Source organism: Taudactylus pleione, unplaced genomic scaffold (assembly GCF_031769625.1).
Source record: "Taudactylus pleione unplaced genomic scaffold, aTauple2 ptg000460l, whole genome shotgun sequence".
Lineage (NCBI taxonomy): Eukaryota > Metazoa > Chordata > Amphibia > Anura > Myobatrachidae > Taudactylus > Taudactylus pleione.
The window spans coordinates 2,031,685-2,048,413 of record NW_028284862.1 but is presented as its reverse complement, the minus strand read 5'-3'; the positions used below and the strand labels follow the sequence as shown (position 1 = coordinate 2,048,413).

At 43.8% G+C, this 16,729-nt stretch overlaps 1 protein-coding gene across 4 annotated transcripts in view; it reads left to right on the top strand.

Moving 5' to 3' along the window:
* MROH1 (maestro heat like repeat family member 1) overlaps window positions 1-16,729 on the top strand; it is a 402,469-nt gene that overhangs the window by 19,018 nt on the left and 366,722 nt on the right. For all 4 annotated transcript variants that reach the window (XM_088448594.1, XM_088448595.1, XM_088448596.1 and 1 more), the window contains 3 exons: window positions 4,740-4,902; window positions 11,175-11,273; window positions 11,504-11,655. In XM_088448594.1, coding sequence (XP_088304720.1) covers window positions 4,740-4,902; window positions 11,175-11,273; window positions 11,504-11,655 — 414 coding nt within the window. The remainder of the gene's footprint in view (window positions 1-4,739; window positions 4,903-11,174; window positions 11,274-11,503; window positions 11,656-16,729) is intronic.

Genomic DNA, 16,729 nt, shown 5'->3' with positions numbered 1-16,729 from the left:
GCAGAGAGGGTAATGTCCTCCATGTCCATGCATTGGTATATGCGGCGTCCGAGGGGATTTCCAGCGTATCGCCATCGTTGTCCTCACCCCATTATTCAGGTCGTGAAGCAGGGACTTCTTCTATTTGGAGAGAGGCATCAAAAGAGAGTTAAAGAGCAAAACTGAAAATCTGTAGGAATGTCTGGAGCACATACAATTTTAGAAATAGATATAACCTTTTACAAAAAGGCGGCGATCCCGGGGCAGGTCCACCAAATGTACCAGAATGGCTGCCACAACGCCAACAGGCATAACAGAAGGGAACAACTTATGCAATGTATTGTGACAGCGGTACCAATGGGAGAGGAATTCATAGTGCATCTCTACCACCATATGGATGTGTGATCTAGCCTGTGTCTATAGGCGACATCATTTTATAGAGTGTACGTGATGGTAAATACTAGCCTGTGTGTGTATAGGTGACCTATCATATTATAGAGTGTACGTGATGGTAAATACTAGCCTGTGTGTGTATAGGTGACCTATCATATTATAGAGTGTACGTGATGATAAATACTAGCCTGTGTGTGTATAGGTGACACCATTTTATAGAGTGTACGTGATGATAAATACTAGCCTGTGTGTGTATAGGTGACCTATCATATTATAGAGTGTACGTGATGGTAAATACTAGCCTGTGTGTGTATAGGTGACCTATCATATTATAGAGTGTACGTGATGATAAATACTAGCCTGTGTGTGTATAGGTGACACCATTTTATAGAGTGTACGTGATGATAAATACTAGCCTGTGTGTGTATAGGTGACCTATCATATTATAGAGTGTACGTGATGGTAAATACTAGCCTGTGTGTGTATAGGTGACCTATCATATTATAGAGTGTACGTGATGATAAATACTAGCCTGTGTGTGTATAGGTGACACCATTTTATAGAGTGTACGTGATGATAAATACTAGCCTGTGTGTGTATAGGTGACCTATCATATTATAGAGTGTACGTGATGGTAAATACTAGCCTGTGTGTGTATAGGTGACACCATTTTATAGAGTGTACGTGATGATAAATACTAGCCTGTGTGTGTATAGGTGACCTATCATATTATAGAGTGTACGTGATGGTAAATACTAGCCTGTGTGTGTATAGGTGACCTATCATATTATAGAGTGTACGTGATGATAAATACTAGCCTGTGTGTGTATAGGTGACACCATTTTATAGAGTGTACGTGATGATAAATACTAGCCTGTGTGTGTATAGGTGACCTATCATATTATAGAGTGTACGTGATGGTAAATACTAGCCTGTGTGTGTATAGGTGACACCATTTTATAGAGTGTACGTGATGATAAATACTAGCCTGTGTGTGTATAGGTGACCTATCATATTATAGAGTGTACGTGATGGTAAATACTAGCCTGTGTGTGTATAGGTGACCTATCATATTATAGAGTGTACGTGATGATAAATACTAGCCTGTGTGTGTATAGGTGACACCATTTTATAGAGTGTACGTGATGATAAATACTAGCCTGTGTGTGTATAGGTGACCTATCATATTATAGAATGTACGTGATGATAAATACTAGCCTGTGTGTATAGGTGACCTATCATATTATAGAATGTATGTGATGATATATACTAGCCTGCGTGTATAGGTGACCTATCATATTATAGGATGTATGTGATGATATATACTCGCCTGCGTGTATAGGTGACCTATCATATTATAGGATGTATGTGATGATATATACTAGCCTGTGTCTATAGGTGACCTATCATATTATAGGATGTATGTGATGATATATACTAGCCTGTGTGTGTAGGTGACCTATCATATTATAGAATGTACGTGATGATAAATACTAGCCTGTGTGTGTATAGGTGACCTATCATATTATAGAATGTACGTGATGATAAATACTAGCCTGTGTGTATAGGTGACCTATCATATTATAGAGTGTACGTGATGGTAAATACTAGCCTGTGTGTGTATAGGTGACACCATTTTATAGAATGTACGTGATGATAAATACTAGCCTGTGTGTATAGGTGACCTATCATATTATAGGATGTATGTGATGATATATACTAGCCTGCATGTCTATAGGTGACCTATCATATTATAGAATGTACGTGATGATAAATACTAGCCTGTGTGTGTGTATAGGTGACCTATCATATTATAGGATGTATGTGATGATATATACTAGCCTGTGTGTATAGGTGACCTATCATATTATAGGATGTATGTGATGATAAATACTCGCCTGAAGTTGGTTGACTGCTCTGCACAGCTTCTACTCTTGTCCACTTCTCCACTCTTTAGAATAGTGGTGGACAATAAGCAGCCCTCAGATGTTGTAGAACTACACATCCCAGCATGCCCTGCAACAGTTTTGTTATTTGAACATGCTTAAACTGTTGCAAGACATGCTGGGATTTGTAGTACAACAGCAGATGGAGTGCTGCTTATTGGCCATCCCTGCTTTAGAACGTTGATACATCTCCCAGTGAGCCCCAGAGTTTCCCTGTCCTGCCCCCTGCGAACTGTCCAACTTGTACCAACCGCAGGTGCCCACATAATAATGACTTTACTAAGTCACTTACTGTCGCGCTTCTGTGGGTAAAGTGCAGTGTAAACAGTCTCTGCGCGCTCTCTTATTGGTTCAGCAAGCATTCAGATTCATTCTCCGGTCTGGCTCTGGCGTGTTTGGGCTTTAGGACAGTTTATCTTTGGGTGATAAGTTTTCCCACAGCCATTGCACTCTCCAGCCAGGGCTGTGATAGTTTTCCATTGCTAAGGTAAGAGTGGTGGCTGCCTAGAATCACTGGGCCTGATTCAGAGCTCGCTCTGAATCAGGGCCGTCCTTCTTGTTTTTTAGAGCGGCCTCCCGGCCGCTCGCATAGCTGTAGGTGACCACCCACAGCTATAGCGAGCGGCCAGGAAGATGGTCGCGATGGTCAAGACCATTGCGACCATCGGGCTTGCGACGAGACCCTTGTGGTAGGGTCTCGTTGCCGCAAGCCCAAGAGTTCTTTCGGCTCTATCAGAGCCGAAAGCACTCCCACTGACAGTGATGTCAGTGGGGCCGGCCTCAGACGGTAGGCGTTCCCATGGGAACGCCTCTGTCTGGCCAGCCACACCCCGGGCCGCCCACCAAAGGGGGCGTGCTGTCACTCAACATCGACAGCACGCCCCCTTTGGTACGAGACCCGGAGCGACGGCATGCCCACTGGGCCAATATGGACCCGCTTGCGAGCGCTCGCGAGCAGGTCTGAATCAGGCCCACTGTATGGTATTTGCTTGGGGAAAGGGATGAACAATAGAGGGGTATACACTGTTTATACACTACTTTGGTGATGGCAGTCATACTGGCACATCTTATTGCCTCACCTCGGAAGATAAGCACTTGCTCCTACAGACACCATATGCAACATTAGCCATGCTGCCTTGCTGCTGGACTACCAACTCTTCTCATGCTACGGGGGTTACTTTCTCCACATTGGGGGACTGGGTAGAGAGGCAAGTGGTACTTAAAGGTCCTGCAATGATTGTTGGCTTTGGAGGACCATAAAAGGAAGACCATATAGTTATAGATGAAGCTGACGAGAGGCGTTCTGCTGATTGTTGGTACTACGTGGATTAGTATTAATATTTGATAGGCATTCTGTTACTAAATGGTATTTTGTTATACGAGAGATAATATACAAATCTACAAACCGTAACAGACATCACATGGAAGGATACGTACACTTTGGGAACATGTGATGCCAAATCTCTATTGACTTTCATAGATCATGCAGATGGATGTGAGCACACAAACATTATCTGCGCAGTCACGCAGGTCTGCAACATGAACAGTTTCCTGCTGTTCTGGGCAGCGTGGAATTTATTCTTTCCCACAATTATTTTAAAACCAAATTAAGGGCACAACAATGGGTGCAATATATGGGCCCAGTTCTGAAAAATTGTCTAAATGTAACATATATCCAACTTATATTTATTGTATGTTTAATGTTTGTTGGTAGATGAGTACAATATATGTTGAGTGGTCTAATGATGGCCACCAGGCAAGTTTATGTAAAGTAGCTGTCCTACAGATAACCCTTACCTAGGATGACGGACTCTGTGTGGTATGCAGAGACTAATGAAGTGCATCACTCAGGAAATAATAAGTGAATGACGCCGTCGGACTTTGAACCTGGGATGATTGTTGCTGCTCGTAGCAGTGGTGCGCCCATTAGCAAAACGGCCGATTGCACTGTTCCACGCGAGCATCCAGTAGCTGTTTACAACCATAGGTCTCTCATTTAGACCCAGTGTTTTTTCGGCTGCTCCCCTCTGTGTACACCTTACCAGCTGCCGCCCTCGTTCAGATCACCAGTGCAGCCATTGTGCGAATGCTCACATTCCACCGAGACAGTGAGCAACACAACTGCCACAGGATAAGTAAGCCTTCTGCGGAATGCGCAGCTGCGTTACTGTCACATTACCGAGTATTCTAGAGCGCTGCTGACGGGTAATAGTGTGGCAGTGACGTAGATGTCAGGTACGCTTCCGTACACCATGGTTCCACCCTCCAAGTTTTTTTTACTGTTTAATTGCTTGTGAAAACAAATGTCCACAAAGTTGGGTGATAGTGTTATATATTACATATTTATGCATACCAGATATTGATACATAGTAATGTGTGACTTTGCGGTAAATTGCTCTAATTAAAGTATCTACCCCTCAGGACATTATATTTGAATGGCAGCAGGCGGCCAGCAATGTCCTCGTCGCTGTGGGAAGAAGCTTCATTAACTGCGTCATGGAGGAGATTCTGCTGAAGTTCCAGCCAGGGATCCTTCCGCATTTCTTCATCATGCAGACATTGGCCAACCTGTCCGTGGCTAACGGTAGGTCCCATGCCCACTATGATACGTGCGACGGGGACAGACTCCGCCCACAGGGAATTAGAGGTCCTTCTCCCGTCAGTTTATCGTTGTTCCTGGAGCAGCCAATGGTAAAAAATATCTGGTGGTGACGCTGGTGAGAGAATAGGTTCCCGGTGTTTACTCATCACAGATCTTCTACGCGCTTGTGAGGAAAGATTGTGTTTTGCGTGACTTCCGAGTCCCCTTCGCCAGTGTTTGTGGCATGCAGAGCGCTGTGCTGCAGGAGGGGGCTCAGAAAGGAGCAGCCCCCGAGTCCAGCGTTGGCATGTAACCGCTTTTGCTGCGTATGCGTAGACGAGCTGCGGCCGCACCTCCTGATTGGTGTCGGCTGATACCTCCTGATCCCTCACAATGGAGCAGGCTCTGCACGGTAGCTGGCAGAGGGCCTGAGCTTGGAGACGCTGGGCTGAATCCAGAACAGCCGGAGAACGGTATAGCGTTTGGCGCAATTCTGTTGTCGCAGGAGTCAGATGTAGTCATTGTAAAGGCAAAATGTTTGTTGCTCAAATAGTCTTAAAAAAAGCCTCTTCCCCATTGGAGTATCGCAGCATACAGATGTTACAGCAGTTCCTGATGTCCATAAAGATACACCTCACACCAGGCTCGCAGGCCTGCTATATATGTCACTCCAATACACATTACCACCAGGGGTAAGTCCGCCCTGTGTTTTTTAGCCAATTAAATTTAAGTGCATGTGCCTTGCATGCCCAAGACATGCTTACCCTAATGGACAGTGGGGAGGGGTCACTCCCTTGTGCCTGAGCCCACCCGCAAAGCTCAGCAATGCTCGCGACTCCGTCACGTCTGGGATGAAAAAAAGTTTCCTCCAAAACGTACATCCAGGAATCTGCTAAGGGACCAAGCCTGCCACCTCCATCCTGAATCTGAGCTCCAGAGGTGGGCAACCAAGGTCCCCAGGCAAGGTTTCCTGGCCACGGAGGGGAAGCTCTTTGGAGCACCCAGAAAACAATTAGCTGGCTGCATTGGCCAGCTCCCCCCATGTATCTCCTCATACCACTATCAGGCATGGGAGGGCAGGGACTGGGGGATCCAGCAACCCACACAGGATCCCCTGAGACTTCCAGGAAAATAAAGGTAAGTGCCTTTGAACTTACATTTAAAACCACTTTACATATTATATATAATCTCCAATTGCGGCAGAACTCAGGTCATTAGAAAATCAACACAGCAGCAGGTTTAAACTCCCAACGTTTAGATGCAAAGTTTAATGCATCATCATCAGGGCATTTACAAACATTAAAAACATTACATACCTCTATACCATCACCATCACCGCGTGTGTCACCGGCTTCCGGTACTCGGCGTGTTGCGCCCACAAATGACGTCAACACCCTGCGTCCGTTGCCGTAACTACAATGTAAACAAAATTATGGCATCAGAAACCAGTGCCTCCCTTCAAGAGACACTACGCTATGCTTACAAATAGAAGTACAGTTTAATATAGCATCACCGCAACCAATGCAACATAATTCGATAATATTATAGCATAGATACATATCACATTTAATAATCAAAACTATACTGCAGAACAGCAACAATACCACAGGTAGCTTAACTGAAAAGCATACATCAGCCTGTCATACCGATTAGTAACCCAATACTAAATAATGAAAACTACCACTACTACAGTAAAAAGCCATACTACTCCACGCTGTTACATAAGCCTAGACCATCATTTAGCCCCCTGGGAACAAGGGTCCCCAATCTATGGATCCACCTAGACTCGCATTGTAGCAGATCTCCTATAATAGAGGACGGTGTATGATCAATGATCATATATCTCAATACAGCAAGGCTACGACCTGCCTGTGCGAAATGGCGAGCTGTGGCCCGATTGTATAGCCGCCCATATCGCAGAGCGATGGAGTGCCATTCACCCGCGACGGGTCCTGTCTGGATTTATTACGGATGATCCTGACAAGAAATTATTTTCTGCATGATGGTAAATTCTATATGCCAAACCTGTCTGCCCCCTCTCAACACAGGGAGCCGGATCTCCTTGCCCCCAGTGTGTGGTCAATCCACTTTGGAGTATGTGGGTGTCGGGAGCTGAGCTCCCAGTCCCCAACGGTCAGTACACAGTTTCTTCTGCCACACAGCACTGGGAACCAGCTTCCCCGGTCTCCTGTGGCTGTAATACTGGCTCTCCTGTAATAATAGTGATGGGAAGATACTGTTACTCTTCCCGTGGCTATAACCCTCGCCCTCCTGTAATAATAGTGATGGGAAGATACTGTTACTCTTCCCGTGGCTATAATACTCGCCCTCCTGTAATAATAGTGATGGAAAGATACTGTTCCTATTCCCGTGGCTGTAATACTCACTCTCCTGTAATAATAGTGATGGGAAGATACTGTTACTATTCCTGTGGCTGTAATACTGGCTCTCCTGTAATAATAGTGATGGGAAGATACTGTTACTATTCCCGTGGCTATAATACTCGCCCTCCTGTAATAATAGTGATGGGAAGATACTGTTACTATTCCCGTGGCTGTAATACTCGCTCCCCTGTAATAATTGTGATAAGAAGATACTGTTACTATTCCCGTGGCTGTAATACTGGCTTTCCTGTAATAATTGTGATGGGAAGATACTGATACTATTCCCGTGGCTGTAATACTCGCTCTCCTGTAATAATTGTGATAAGAAGATACTGTTACTATTCCTGTGGCTGTAATACTGGCTCTCCTGTAATAATAGTGATGGGAAGATACTGTTACTATTCCCGTGGCTATAATACTCGCCCTCCTGTAATAATTGTGATAGGAAGTTACTGATACTATTCCTGTAGCTGTAATACTGGCTCTCCTGTAATAATTGTGATAGGAAGATACTGATACTATTCCCGTGGCTGTAATACTCGCTCTCCTGTAATAATTGTGATATGAAGATACTGTTACTATTCCTGTGGCTGTAATACTGGCTTTCCTGTAATAATTGTGATAGGAAGATACTGTTACTATTCCCGTGGCTGTAATACTCGCTCTCCTGTAATAATAGTGATGGGAAGATACTGTTACTATTCCCGTGGCTATAATACTCGCCCTCCTGTAATAAATGTGATGGGAAGATACTGTTACTATTCCCGTGGCTGTAATACTCGCTCTCCTGTAATAATAGTGATGGGAAGATACTATTACTATTCCCGTGGCTATAATACTCGCCCTCCTGTAATAAATGTGATAGGAAGATACTGTTACTATTCCTGTGGCTGTAATACTTGCTTTCCTGTAATAATTGTGATAGGAAGTTACTGATACTATTCCTGTAGCTGTAATACTGGCTCTCCTGTAATAATTGTGATAGGAAGATACTGATACTATTCCCGTGACTGTAATACTGGCTTTCCTGTAATAATAGTGATAGGAAGATACTGTTACTATTCCCGTGACTGTAATACTGGCTTTCCTGTAATAATTGTGATAGGAAGATTCTGCTACTATTCCCGTGGCTGTAATAATTGTGATAGGAAGATACTGTTACTATTCCTGTGGCTGTAATACTGGCTCTCCTGTAATAATAGTGATGGGAAGATACTGTTACTCTTCCCGTGGCTATAATACTTGCCCTCCTGTAATAATAGTGATGGGAAGATACTGTTACTATTCCCGTGGCTGTAATACTGGCTCTCCTGTAATAATAGTGATGGGAAGATACTGTTACTATTCCTGTGGCTGTAATACTGGCTCTCCTGTAATAATAGTGATGGGAAGATACTGTTACTCTTCCCGTGGCTATAATACTCGCCCTCCTGTAATAATAGTGATGGGAAGATACTGTTACTATTCCCGTGGCTGTAATACTCTCCCTCCTGTAATAAATGTGATAGGAAGATACTGTTACTATTCCTGTGGCTGTAATACTCGCTCTCCTGTAATAATTGTGATAAGAATACTGTTACTATTCCCGTGGCTGTAATACTGGCTTTCCTGTAATAATTGTGATAGGAAGATACTGTTACTATTCCTGTGGCTGTAATACTGGCTCTCCTGTAATAATAGTGATGGGAAGATACTGTTACTATTCCCGTGGCTATAATACTCGCCCTCCTGTAATAATTGTGATAGGAAGTTACTGATACTATTCCTGTGGCTGTAATACTGGCTCTCCTGTAATAATAGTGATGGGAAGATACTGTTACTCTTCCCGTGGCTATAATACTCGCCCTCCTGTAATAATTGTGATGGGAAGTTACTGATACTATTCCTGTAGCTGTAATACTGGCTCTCCTGTAATAATTGTGATATGAAGATACTGTTACTATTCCTGTGGCTGTAATACTGGCTCTCCTGTAATAATAGTGATATGAAGATACTGTTACTATTCCTGTGGCTGTAATACTGGCTTTCCTGTAATAATTGTGATAGGAAGATACTGTTACTATTCCTGTGGCTGTAATACTGGCTCTCCTGTAATAATAGTGATGGGAAGATACTGTTACTATTCCCGTGGCTATAATACTCGCCCTCCTGTAATAATAGTGATAGGAAGATACTGTTACTATTCCCGTGACTGTAATACTGGCTTTCCTGTAATAATTGTGATAGGAAGATACTGTTACTATTCCCGTGGCTGTAATACTCGCTCTCCTGTAATAATAGTGATGGGAAGATACTGTTACTATTCCCGTGGCTATAATACTCGCCCTCCTGTAATAAATGTGATGGGAAGATACTGTTACTATTCCTGTGGCTGTAATACTGGCTCTCCTGTAATAATAGTGATAGGAAGATACTGTTACTATTCCCGTGACTGTAATACTGGCTTTCCTGTAATAATTGTGATAGGAAGATACTGTTACTATTCCCGTGGCTGTAATAATTGTGATAGGAAGATACTGTTACTATTCCTGTGGCTGTAATACTGGCTTTCCTGTAATAATAGTGATGGGAAGATACTGTTACTCTTCCCGTGGCTATAATACTCGCCCTCCTGTAATAATTGTGATGGGAAGTTACTGATACTATTCCTGTAGCTGTAATACTGGCTCTCCTGTAATAATAGTGATATGAAGATACTGTTACTATTCCTGTGGCTGTAATACTGGCTTTCCTGTAATAATTGTGATATGAAGATACTGTTACTATTCCTGTGGCTGTAATACTGGCTTTCCTGTAATAATTGTGATAGGAAGATACTGTTACTATTCCTGTGGCTGTAATACTGGCTCTCCTGTAATAATAGTGATAGGAAGATACTGTTACTATTCCCGTGACTGTAATACTGGCTTTCCTGTAATAATTGTGATAGGAAGATACTGCTACTATTCCCGTGGCTGTAATAAATGTGATAGGAAGATACTGTTACTATTCCTGTGGCTGTAATACTGGCTCTCCTGTAATAATAGTGATATGAAGATACTGTTACTATTCCTGTGGCTGTAATACTGGCTTTCCTGTAATAATTGTGATAGGAAGATACTGTTACTATTCCTGTGGCTGTAATACTGGCTCTCCTGTAATAATTGTGATAGGAAGATACTGTTACTATTCCCGTGGCTGTAATACTCGCTCTCCTGTAATAATAGTAATGGGAAGATACTGTTACTATTCCCGTGGCTATAATACTCGCCCTCCTGTAATAAATGTGATGGGAAGATACTGTTACTATTCCTGTGGCTGTAATACTGGCTCTCCTGTAATAATAGTGATAGGAAGATACTGTTACTATTCCCGTGACTGTAATACTGGCTTTCCTGTAATAATTGTGATAGGAAGATACTGCTACTATTCCCGTGGCTGTAATAATTGTGATAGGAAGATACTGTTACTATTCCTGTGGCTGTAATACTGGCTTTCCTGTAATAATTGTGATAGGAAGATACTGTTACTATTCCTGTGGCTGTAATACTGGCTCTCCTGTAATAATAGTGATAGGAAGATACTGTTAACTCTTCCCGTGGCTATAATACTGGCTCTCCTGTAATAATTGTGATAGGAAGATACTGTTACTATTCCCGTGGGTGTAATAATAGTGATAGGAAGATACTGTTACTATTCCCGTGGCTGTAATACTCACTCTCCTGTAATAATAGTGATGGGAAGATACTGTTACTATTCCTGTGGCTGTAATACTGGCTCTCCTGTAATAATTGTGATGGGAAGATACTGTTGCTATTCCCGTGGCTGTAATACTCGCTTTCCTGTAATAATTGTGTTAGGATGATACTGTTGCTATTCCCGTGGCTGTCATGCTCTCTCCTCTTTTTTTAGTGTTTGGGATGGTTCCGTTCCTTAACTCTGTCCTGGGGACGATGCTCCCGATGTTGCCGATGGCTAAACAGGATCCAATGAAAGCTGTGTTCTGTGTTGGTAAGTGAGTGTAATGAGTATTACAGGGTCTCCTGTCTGATAATCGTCATATCACGCCAGGCTGTCTGCAATCTATCTTCCTTGTGTTACGAATTGTGTCTCGCCCTCCCTCATACTGTAGGCAGATGAAATTATAGCTGTAGGTCAGTGACTCTCACCCATGCCATAGTCTGCATTCTATTCCCCATTACGAATGGCTGTTCCTGGATAACACTTTGGTCTTCTGTCAGCCCTGCAGCATTTCAGTGAGAGCATCCAGGAGTATCTGGCTAACCTGGATAAGGCTCCTGACCCCACCGTCAGGAAAGACACCTTCTCCAGTGACCTGTTCAGCGCCTACGATATCCTGTTTAATAACTGGCTGCAGAACCGAGAGTCCAAGGTAAGCGCCGGTCCCATTGGTATGTATTGTGGTGCTTCGAGCTGTGCGTACTCCGAAATATCAGATATAATACAGTAATTGCGCTGAGCAGCAAAATATGTGGTTCCAGGGTCCCCTCATTCTAAAAAATTGGGGGTCCTACCTGACCTCTTCTGGATCCCATCATGATTTATGCTTTAGAGCTCCACACATGCCCCAAGAATGCCCATCTGATGCCCCCTCGTAGCATTAGACCTCCTCTCATGCCAACACACATCCCCACATAGCCCTGGAATAGTCATCTGACTCACCACCCCATGCCTGTTACCTATCACACACGCTCACTGACTGTCACAGACGATGCGCGTTCCTGCACGTCATCATCAACCTCGCCTGTCGCACCTGCATGCAGGTAAGTTTGTAAGTTTGGGGCTGCATTTCAGCAAATGGGGATTTGGTCAGGAGTAATGGTGTCCTCAATGTTGAGAAATACAGGCAGGTAATTATCCATCATGTAATACCATCAGGGAGGCGTCTGATTGGCTCCAAATGTATTCTGCGGCAGGACAACGACCCCAAACATACAGCCAATGTCACTAAGGACTAAAGAAGAACAAGGAGTCCTGGAAGTGATGATATGGCCCCCACAGGGCCCTGATCTCACCATCACCCAGTCTGTCTGGGATTACATGGAGAGACAGAAGGACATGAGAAAGCTACATCCACAGAAGATCTGGGCTGAGCTGAACCACGTCGTGGTTGAACACGTGTCCCTCCTATGTTGACTTTTGATACATTTGGATAATATGGAGTATTTACCATTCACTATTTCATATATATATATATATATATATATATATATATATATGTATATATGTATGTGTTTTTTTTTCCTTTAGCTGATCTTAATATGTATATATCGTTGCTATGTACACCAATACATGTATCATTATGTTGTCAGTCTTATCTGGTTCCTGTAATTATAAACCCATTACCCTAATTTAGTTTTATGTGTGATTGTTCCAGTCACGCGGATGCGACTGCAGGTTGCTAGGTTATAGTTTGCGTGTCACTCTGACACGCGGAAGTTGGATTGCTGATGAGCGCTTCCTGTCTGGCGGCTTTTTTAGCCGGGAAGGAGTGGTGAGGTACACACACGGCGTGGTTCAGCTCATGGCGGCATACTCTAACTGTGATATTGAGTCTTAGGTAAGTGCCCGTACATCCGGTGCTGTGACTACATTTATATATCATTTGGCTTTATATTAGTTTACAACCATACTATATCCACAGGTGCGTTAGACCATGCTCATATCTCTGAAATTACATTATGGTGAAGCTGCACCTAATTGTTTTATGTTCCCGTTGAAATTGAATTGAGGTAATTTTATATATGATCGCGTGGTTGTATGTCTGCATCATGTGATCTTATGTATGTGGTGAGCACTGGTTAGTGGTTTTGCACCGGTGGTATAGGCACTGTGGTGTGGTGTTCTAATTAGCCATACAGGTTTGCTACGCTTGCAAACATACTTGGTTATACAGGAGCCAGATAGGTTATTTTTGTTTCTTTTTCACAGAATCATGTCATGCCAGTTGTTTTAACACAATATATATGTGACTATGTTGTACTGAGGTCTTGAGAAAGGTCCAGATGTGTACCGAAACGTCGACCATGAACATGATTCCTTTTATGATGTCTTATGATGAATAAAATCTGATACGCTGTCAAAACGGAGAGTGCATCCTTCCTTTCTGGAAATATATATATATATATATATATACACTGTATGTGACTGTGTGCTAGTTGCTGTGTTTATATACTGCCTTTTATTTCTGACTGTCAGTTATAATAACTATCACTGTGTTTCTCCTCATCCCTCTGTTACCGGTGTGTGGGGTTTTTTCTTTATACTTCACATTTATTTGTTATTTCTGCAGGCTGTCACATTACATTGCACTGTTACCTTTTATAATTGATATGTCAAAAAATAAAGGGAATTAGGAGACTGAGGCCCCTCTGTTGGTTTTATGTAAATCCTATTTAGCGGGCTTGTCCTCTCAGGACTTTATACAGGATGGTTTGTGTGCGGTCTGTTTATAAAAAGCCACCTCACCAGTCCAGTATACCAGTCCCTGTACAAGAGCCATCTTGGGTGTCGTCCTTGTCTTGGGTAATAAAGCAGTTTGTGGATCGTATAGCTACTCCTATACTGCCTCCTTGTATTGGGTACCCACAGCATGACATGTTTGCACCTCCTATGCATCCTTCCTGGATGGATGCTTATGCCCACTCAAGTCAGAGTTTTGCTCAGTCAGCTGTTGTAAGCAGACGGTAGTTACTAAGGTGCCTAAGCGCTAGTTATCTTTTTATCGGTCTGCTCAGCATATGGATTCAGACGCATCATCCGAGGAATCGGATGATGCGCAGAGTTCTTTTCCTGGGTCTAGCTCGGGGGAGGAGAACCATCCGTACACAGTGGATGTTCCTTCTTTGGTGAGGGCAGTTAAATCAATCCTAGATATTCAGGATGATGAACCAGCTCATATTAAGAAGGCTCCAGTGTCTAAACACCATCGGAAAGTGGCCAAAACGGAGTTTCCTAAATCCAAACACTTCACTGAGCTTATGGATGAGGCATGGGGTAACCTGGATAAACCTTTTTTTATGTGAATAAGAGAATAACATTGTTGTATTCTTTCCCAGCTTATGTATGTGCTAAGCCGGAGGTGCCTCCTACTGTGGATGCTCATGTAACGCATTTAATCAGAAATACTACATTGCCTATTCCGTCAGTATCTTCCCTGAAGGATTCCACGGATAGAAAGATTGGAGCATGTTTTTAAACGATCTTTTCATCATCTGGAGCTGTTACCATCCAGCTATGGCTGGAGCCTGGGTAGCCAAAGCTGTTGAAGAATGGACGGGGGCATTGGAGAATTCTCTACCAGATGCTACCAGAGAACAGATGATAAATATCTCCCACATACGGGAAGCGGCTTCCTATCTGGGAGGAGCTGCAGTAGATGCTGGAATTTTAGCTTCTAAAGCATCCGCGCTTTCAGTAGTGGTATGCAGGGTTCTTTGGTTAAGATCCTGGAAAGCTGATACGGGATCAAAGAGGGCTCTGAAAACCTTACCTTTTTATGGAAATATACTTTTTGGGGCAGAGTTAGATAAGATAATGGCTACTCTGGCAGCTTCAAAGTCTGCAGGTTTGCCATCTATGGCAACTATAAAGTTCAGGCAGGTTTCTTTTCAGTCCTTTCGTCCTCAGGGACGAGCAAAGGAGCAATCTTCCTACAAGTCGTCTAGTTTTCGCAGGACATCCAAGCAACAAACTAAGAGGTCTGGGCCGGCCAGACGTTCTGCTTCTAAGCTGGACGACAAACCCTCGGCCTAATGGAGCAGGCCTCCTGGGGGATCCCAGGTTGGGAGGCCAAATTCTTCAGTTTGTGGATTACTGGCATCAAACATCAACAGATGCCTGGGTCCGAGAAGTGGTCTCTCGGGTATGCCCTTACTTTCAGGAGGCATCCTCCCCTGAAGTTTTTTTGAACAATATTTTCATCAGGTGTGGTCAAGGCCTTGGCCATTCACTCAATGCTGCAGGCAGGGGTAATAATCCCGGTTCCTGTGTTGCAACATGGAAGGGGTTAGTATTCTAATCTTCAGAAACCAAATGGGTCTCATCGCCCTATTCTAAATCTAAAACCCCTCAATAGGTTTATCCATTTACCCAAGTTTCTTATGGAAACTCTCTGGTCAATTATTTTGGCAAAGGAGCCGGGGGATTACATGGTGTCCCTGGACATTCAGGATGTGTATCTGCATGTTCCTATTATACCATCCCACCAACAATTTCTATGGTTTGCTGTCCTACAACACTACCAATTTCAGGCACTGCCCTTTGGCCTATCTATGGCTCCCCGGGGATTTATCAAAATAATGGCAGTCATGATGGCCTACCTCGGGCGTCAGGGAGTCAGAATACTACCATATCTGGATGATCTTCTGATATTGGCACAAACTCCAGTTGTTTTACAACACCATCTTCATCTGACCATAGCCTGCCTACAGAAGCACGGCTGGATCATCAATTGGAAGAAGTCCTCTCTTTCTCCAACACAGCAGATGATACATCTGGGAGCTCTTCTGGTATCTCAGGTACAAAGGGTGTTTCTACCAGAGGACAGGATTGCGGCCCTAGCATTGTGAGTACGTAAACTGGCAAGCCGGTCCAGATCCAGTCCGACAATGCTACTACAGTGACCTTTCTCAATCATCAGGGAGGCACGCAGCCATGAAGGAAGCGACAAACGTTCTGATTTGGGCGGAACGTCATCTTCCGGCCATCTCGGCAATATTCATATCGGGAGTCCTCAATTGGGAGGCAGACTTTCTAAATTGTCAGGACATACACGCCGGAGAGTGGTCTCTCCATCAGGGAGTGTTTCAGCCCTTGGTGAACAAATGGGGTCTACCAGACATACACTTCATGACATCACGTCGCAACCACAAGGTCCCCAGGTACGGGTCCAGGTCCAGAGACCCATCAGCAGCCTTCGTGGATGCACTGGCAGTAAGATGGGGCTTTAAGTTGGGGTATCTCTTTCCTCCAATTTCCCTTCTCCCAAGAGTCCTCAGGAAATTCAAGCAGGAAGGCGTAACAGTAATACTTGGTGGCTCCGGCTTGACCCAGACATGTGGAGCGTACAAATTCCGTTAGAAATTCAGATATTCTTTTTGTATTATATGGTTTTCACAAACGAGGATGGCCAACTAAGAAGCAGACCTTGGCTAATACGCATGACTATCTCTCAGGTGTACACACAGGCTGTCCCAAGCACGGTGAAAGCAAATTCTACTCGGTCTGTAGGGCCATCGTGGGCATTTAGTCGCGGTCTCTCTGCTGAACAGCTGTGCAAGGCAGCCACGTGGTCTTCTGTCCACACTTTTCTTATACCTTTCATACTTTTGCCTCTCAGGATGCTTCCTTTGGGCGACGAGTTCTCCTTTGTGCTCAGGAGCGTCCCCCACCCTTAGGGGAACTACTTTAGTACATTCCAATGGTATCCCTGTGGATCCCTATGG